This window comes from Tupaia chinensis, unplaced genomic scaffold, assembly GCF_000334495.1.
Source record: "Tupaia chinensis unplaced genomic scaffold, TupChi_1.0 Scaffold147458_1, whole genome shotgun sequence".
Taxonomy (NCBI): Eukaryota; Metazoa; Chordata; class Mammalia; order Scandentia; family Tupaiidae; genus Tupaia; species Tupaia belangeri.
In genome coordinates, this window is record NW_006207309.1 from 92499 (window position 1) to 100392 (window position 7894).

The following is a 7894-nucleotide window of genomic DNA, read 5'->3' on the forward strand; positions in this document are numbered from 1 at the left end:
GAAGAGAGAAAAAGTAAAATCTTTGGGGGGGGGGGTATGGCCATGCCTCAATCTCTTCTCTTCCATTTGCCTCTAGAGATCTGGGGTACACACGCCCAGCATGATATTCAAGCCACTGTGTCTGAACTTGTGACACACAGCCTGTGTGAAAATCCAGAATCTTATCCACCATGCCACTGCTGTCCCCTTCTATGTTATATTAATGCACTGTGGATTACATTAAGTGTACATTTGACTGTAATGAATGTAACTTGGCACTCATAGTTGCAAGACTCTCCTAAAAAGTTAGACTTAAAAGGAAATGTTGGGACCAGCAGATGGTATCAGATTATGTCACTGGACTCCCATGTAGTCGATTGTGGTCTGAGACCCAGATCTGGCAGCTTAAAACTCACGCGGGACATGTGTACACGGGTGCCCAAAATCCTGAAAGGAGAAAGAAGGGATTTCAATGTGGCCATCCCCCCAGGACTGTTTTTCACTTTCTCTCTCTCTCTCCAGTGAGTGCACAGCCCTATAGCAAAAATCTCTCTCTCAAAAAAAAAAGCTAAGCAATATATATTAATCAAGATTATATAACTCATTATACATTAAATTTTACTTTAAGATTACTACTGTGAATAAAAATATACATTTAAGATAACCTATCTTTAAGGATCAGCAGATAGTGTAATAGTTACATCCCTGGACTCGCACATGGCCAACTGCAGTTCAAGTCCCAGACCTAGCAGCTTGAAACTCACACTGGGTGCATGTACATGCAAGCCCAAAATCCCAAGAGGAGAATGGAAGAGAAGGGACTGCAGTACAGCCATCCCTACTGAGGGGTGATTTCTCTGTCTCTCTGTCTGACAAGCACATATGTCCCATTGCAAAAATCTCTCCTAAGAGAAAAGAAAAAAAAAAGCCCTATCTTTTACACTAAATAAAGTATAATGACAAATCTTTATTTTAAAATTCTACTCAATCATGCTATGACAGTAGAAAGTTTTCGTCTTTTTCAAAGCAAATAATTTTTAAAAGATTTATTTATTTAATTTTATTTATTCATTTATTTTCATTTGACCAGAGAAAGACAGACACATAGAGGGAAGGAAAGTGAGAAAGCAAGCCACCAGGTCCAGGATTCAAACTGCAGTCAGCCATGGGGGAGTGCCCAGTGCTTTAACCACCATGAAACCTGACCCTCAAAGCAAATAAATTTTTTATTACCATGATTAACTTTCATTTGTCAACAGCATGAGTTAGCAGAGCTTTATATTCCATATGTAACAAAACTCCTAAAGGAATACGTTTAAAAACGTCTGTAACTGAACCAATTAAAATGCCAACATATAAAACACTGAGGAAATTCAGTTATAATCACTGCTCATCCAATACATAAAAATACAAGCAATTTCTCTGCATAGGTAAATCATCCCTTTTTTTTTTCTTTTAGGTTTTGCCAACGAGCTCCTGTGCTTGCCAGAAAAAGAAAGGGAAAGTGAGAAATCACCCCTAGGGAAGAATGGCCACACTGCAGTCTCTTCTCCATTCTCCCCTAGGAATCTGGGGCACCTATGCAGACATGCCTTGTGTGGTTTTCAAATGACCAGGTCCTGGACTTGGCGGACCACATAGGAATTTAGCATCTTCACCATGTCACCAAATTATCATTAAGAGCAGCAGATACTGTTTAAGTTTTAAAATGAGGCAGGTACTCTACTGGGTGAATTACTTATTTTAATTTATTCTTCAAGATAAATTTGTTGTGGTTGGTATCATTATCATCCTCATTTTACAATAAAATAGACTAAGAAAAGTAGAACTTCTTACTCAGTCATTCAGCTACTAAGTGGCAGACCAGGATCTCAATATAGACAGTCTGGCTGCAGAGCCCATACTGCCTCCCTAAAATCTAAAATGAAACAATGTATATACTTAAGAGTGCAGATGAAAGTAATACTCTATTTTAATATAATTTAAAATATATTTAACAATAATTGAAAGTTACAAAAAAGTGTCTTCCAATGTAATTTCTTGCTTGAAGAGGAGAAAGTTCATTTTTTAGAAATATTAAGATGGATGGTTTGGGACCAGCAGTTAGCATAATGGCTATGTTGCTGGACTTCCATGTAGCCAACTGCAGTTTGAGTCCCGGACCCGGCAGCTTAAACTCACACTGGGCACGTGTTCATGTGTGCCCAAGATCCCAAGAGGAGAATGGAGGAGAAGGGATTGCGGTGTGGCCAGCCACCCTGGGGGGTTGATTTCTCACATTCTATGTCTCCGTCTTTCTGGTGAGCGCACATGCCCTATAGCAATAACCTTTCCAACAACAACAACAAAAAAAGATGAATGGTTTGCTAATTGTCTGTATTTATACACACTGACAATCCACACACGTATAAGTTAAATCCACTGTTTATATTTGAAGTGATGCCTACTAATGAAAATGATGTGTAGAATTATTCAACACATACAGTCTTTATATAACACATAAAGTCATTTTTTCTATACTATGCACAGGTCAAGATATTCTGCTGGCAGGTGCAGCTAAAATATTCATCTCTCAATATTCTCAACTTTGCCAACAAATATATACCCAATACCTTGAAGCTGTCTACCCATGCCCTAATGTCAACTACTGCAGTTGAAGAGACTCCCTAAACTATACTGAACTAAAGTAAAACTTTCTTCCAAAATTAATTCACCTCTAAACTTTTCTTAGATTAGTATTTGCTGATAGCTTTTTTGTGTCAGCACAAATTATTTTAAAAGGATGAAATTGCTAATATCTCTTCTACAACTAAAGAAGAAAACTAGAAAAATTAGGGAAATGTTAAATGGTCAAATCAAACATGCTAATTTTACCTTCCTTGAGAAATCCATATTTTACATTAGTAAATTCATATACTGAATACTTAACAAAGAAAACCATTGTACCACAGACCAAAACACTTTTATCCACCTAGCAAAAAAGGTATGGGTTGGGGACCAGCAGGTGGCATGGTGGTGAAGGTGCTGGACACTCCCACATGGCCAAAAGGGTTAAGTCCTGGACTTGGTGGGCGTGATTTCTCACTTTCCTTCTCTCTCCCTCTGGTCAAATTAAAATAAATAAATGAATAAATTAAAAAATTAATAACTGTTTTAATGGTTGAGTCCCCCACCTGGTAGCTTACTTACTCACTTTCCTCTCTCTCTCTCTCTCTGGTCAAATTAAATGAATGAATAAATAAAAAAATAAGTAATTCTTTAAAAAAAAGATATGTGGCAGAAGTATGGTCAATATAAAAAACTTAAGGACATCAGTTTGCTCAGCAAATCCTTACCAACTTAAGGTTATTTGATGCAGCCTAAACATTACTAGTATCGCCAATAACAAATGCATTAATTTCAAAGCTACCAGATAGAAAGCAATTGTAAGACAGAACTGATTTACTGAAATAATTACTGACCGCAATCTCACAGGTTGATACAAATATTCTAAATCACTACCTTTAGAACAAAGTCTAACATTTTTTCTTAATGAATTCAAGCAACAAAATGAATTTTCCAATGCTGACTTTGAACACCAAGCTTAACTAAGGAGGGAGAAGAAGAAAAAGGGAGCAAAAGTGAGTAATAGATTCAACAAGTTAAAACTTCAGAACTGTCTTTTTTCCAACTCACTGGTTTCTAACAAGAAAAAAAAAAAGGACACTAAAAAAGATTTTCTTAAAGTGCATTAGTAAAATATTTTCTGGAAGTTAAATCCCTACAGGCCAGCAGAGGCGTAACATTTCAGGTGAAAAACTGTCCTATGTATACATGCTTTCAAATTTCTATTTTCAAACTCTGAATTCATATATGATAGTATTATAAAAAATTTCCTACATTTCTGTCTTACTGAAAGACTGAGGTAAAAATTTTAAAATAGAATGTTTACTGAAAGTGAATTAATGATGAAATTTTGTGAACTGATTTTATCCTAAGAAATACTCCTCCATTTAAAGTCACTGAAATGACTACTTAGGAAGAGGCTTAAAAATTCCTAAAAAGTATTAAGCTACCACCAAATAAACAAATAGCAAATGTGGGCAAATTTCAAAAGGAGAACATTTGAAAACAACAAATGAAGACTGCTTTAGTTCCAAAAATAAGCAATTTCATAAACACTAAGATATTTCTAAATTGTATGTGGTTTTTGAGAAAACAGATATATTGTTCCATACAAAAAATAAAATGTCACCATTCCCCCTTCCCATGTTGTCAAAATAAAATTCTAAAAGGTAATAACACACAAATGCAACTTTATCTAAAACCTAAGCTTAAAATTAGGGTGGCTATACCTCACCATATTTTATTATCTTTAATCACTTAATATTTATTTAGTACACTATAAACAACATAAATCTTGCATTGATGACTGTACTGTTGTGCAAACTTTTACAAGGGATAGCAATAAAATTTCTTTTTCCTTATATTGAGTCATATAAACTGTAAGTTAGTTCTTTCAGATATGCTTTACTCCTCAATAAGCTTTATGGAAAATAAAGTTTGTAAATGATCATATCGCAATTAGGTGGGCCTGTGATGTTTCAAGGAAAGAAATTCCATGTAGCAGATACAAAACAATGTAAAAGATTGTGAATAGAATCATTTTTTTAAAAAAATAATTAATCTCAATAATCACCTTAAGAAAAAATTTCAAAAGCCACTATATTCTATACAAGTTAAAAATACTCCCTAAAACGATCAGTATTTGAAAAGATGCAATTCTAACAAACAATAAAAAATACAGCTGAAGCCTAAATTTTCATTACATTTTCAAGACATTCATTTTTTTAGTCTCATGTTTAGCAAGGTAATATTGAGTAAAATTCTACTAGCAAAATTTTAGAATAAAAAAGTTGCAAAATAGTTTAAAAATTATCGCCTTCAATTTTCCTGAGAAATCTTTTTATTAATTTTTATCAGACAAAATAATCCACTTACTAATTTTCAACTCTATACAGACTAGCTAGTGAAACAGACTAAACAACCTGAACAACCTGCAAGAGACAGTTTTCAGTGACCATACCCTCTGCACCCCCCTACCACAATAAACAGAATACTAAAGTGAAACCAAGCAAACCCAAGTGCTCTGGCATATCAAAATTATTAGGAGTACAACTATCCAAAAAGTAGGTACCCTCAGTGACGTTCCCTACTGGCTTTTTCATATCAACCTTTGGCTCAATAAAACCACAACTCTAGAAATTAAGCATTACTAGTCATTTGATGCAATACTTGCTACTGCTTTCTATGCATACCATAACTAAAAGTACAGTTTTAGAGAAAGTTTTAAGTCACATAAATTTCATATGCAGAAGTCAACCTAGTGAGAAATCAAAGAATAAATTGCCAATAACCTTACTGCTCATACATAAAAACCTGATAAAACCATTTAAAACCCTGATTTTAAAATCAAGTGGGAAAAATTTTTTAAAAGCAATAATGTACTTTGAATGCTGAAACAAATCTACGAGACAGCATTCTAGTCATTTGTTTGAATGGGGACTTTTATTTTAAAAATTAAAGTTTGTTCCTACGTATCTAGATGACCGTCATTAATTCACACCAACAGATTTTTTTTTTAAGTCACAAATCAGAAAAAATTTTTCCATGTCTTCTGTGTAAGCAAGTCAGGTTCAGCTTAAGTAGTATTTTACAATTAATGCACATCCCCAAATTTCCAAATAATCTTTTAAATATTACTTTCAACTTAGTTTTAAGAAGCTACTTTTTCAGTAAGTTTTATTATCATTTCAAACAAAAACCCGAGCACATTAGCTGCATATAAGTGTAATAAAAAAAAAAGAACTTTCCAGATATAAAAATTTCCCTAAAAAAAAAACCAAAAACTTACCTATAATTTTTAGCAGGACATACGGACACTATGGGGTCACTCTGCCTTTAAATAAAATGTTTACTGGTATTTGCCAAGAAATGCTCTTTTCCTTAAGAATATCCCATTAACATTTACACAATTACTAAATTTAACTAAATGTTGCCCACTGCTACAGTTCACATCACCAAAAGCTGGTCTTGACAGAGGCCTTGACTGAACTTAAATGCTTTAGTCACCTCAGACCAGTAACTTAAAATTGTTTCATTCGCTTTATACAAAGCCATACCAAAAGCTCTGAATTCCTGTCAAAACTTTCCATTCCTTAAGAAAGGAGGGCTCTATCTCCATCCTTGATCAAATCAGTGTCTTGTACCTGGAGCTGCAAAGATTAACGCTTTTCAATCACCACTAACTTTTAAAGTACAAAGGCCTAACTTTTAAACAATCAAAACTACACAGTTAGGTTTTCTGTCATATTCAACAAGCTGACTCAGTAAATTTAATACACTGTATGAAGAAGGCTGAATCTGAAACTGAAGTAATCCACTTTTGCCAGCATTTCTGGATATCAGCTAGTCATGTATACTTGACATTCTAACAAGGGAGAGAAAAATTAACGTATAATCAAACGGTGCCAGGGACTTGAAATCTAAAAAAAAAAAAAAGGTGAGTAGCAATTCTAGGGTCACAATAACACTTAAATTTCAAGTGAGAATTGAAGTTTAATCTCTGCAGTCTGAATCATTACCACATAGACTATCCCTAGAACTACAAGACATTATCATCTGAGATCAAAAACTAATCAGTAACTATTACAGTCTGTATGACCAGAGCACTGAACATACAACACTAAACATAAAATGCTACTTAACTGCAAATTTCATACCCTCTCCCACATGACGCCATCAGGAGAGGAAAAGACAAATTTAACAAAGAATGAATAAGAACACCTTAGAAGGTATATTACCGCACTACTGATTTCAAACTATAAAACTTCTAAATGCAATCAAAGTTGTAGTTCACTTAGTTTAAACACCCAAACCTACTTCTGCTGTCAAATGCACACTATGTGTACTGAAAATATTCTGCTTCTCAAGTTATGCAAATCAGTCCCCAACTCACATTTTAAATCACATTTGACTGAATCTATCAATGCAAGCCAGGAAACTAAAAACAATCACTGCAAGATTCTGATGCAATATGCGTACGTGCACCACTAATTTTCATTTTTATCTGATCTATATCCTTGACCTAGGGCCTAAGACAAGATTTAATCGAAATATGCTCAACCTCAAAGCATCTACTATTTTGTTCATGATCAGACCAGATTGCCAAGCTCGCTAATCCAGCAACACGTTCTTTAAGCACGGACAATGGCCCTTAGGAAGAGACCCTCTAGGGTAAGGATAGACCAAGAAACCAATCGGCGCCTTGACACTTGCACCCGGGCAAGAGTTGCGACTGGCAGAACACACCCTAGGACGAATACAATGAAAAGAGACAGAAAATACATGCTCTAGAAATCTGACCAGGCATAAATATGATAGCCATCCAAACTACAGGCATTTTTTGCATCCGTCTACTCTCACGTTACACGGGAGTGACAGAAAGGCAGAGAGAGCAGCCGCAGAAATGGATACAGGTCAAGTCTAAGTCGAATCCATCCTCTTGATATCTCCTTTTGTTTCTGCTAACGATCTCTTTGATGATGGCTGTCATGTCTGGGAGCCTGTGGCTGAAGAAGAAGGAGGAGAGAGATGGCAGAAGCTGCTGGTGGCGGGGCTTCTTCTGCAGGATGGAAATGGCTCTGGACTTGGCGGTAGCTGATGCCCCTCGCTCTGCTGCCGCTTGGCTCTGGACCGCAGCCGGGTAATGGCTGCTGCGGCGGCTGCTGGATGGTTGCAGCGGCTGGGCCTGCTTCTCCTCAGCAGCCAGAGGCCTGGCAGCGGCGGCAGCGGAATGGGGAGAAGACGAATAATCCTCCGAGCGGCTGCCTCCTCCGGCGGCCTCCGGAGCCCGGGCCAGGGGGGGTGCGGCGGC

General features: G+C 36.2%; 1 protein-coding gene across 1 annotated transcript in view; it reads right to left on the reverse strand.

Moving 5' to 3' along the window:
- Positions 1-7894, reverse strand: part of LOC102489114 (phosphatidylinositol 3,4,5-trisphosphate 3-phosphatase and dual-specificity protein phosphatase PTEN) — a gene marked incomplete at both ends in the record, with an annotated part of 100389 nt that extends 92495 nt beyond the window's left edge. Inside the window, 1 exon segment of the mRNA XM_006169746.2 lies at positions 7495-7894. Coding sequence (XP_006169808.1) covers positions 7495-7573 — 79 coding nt within the window.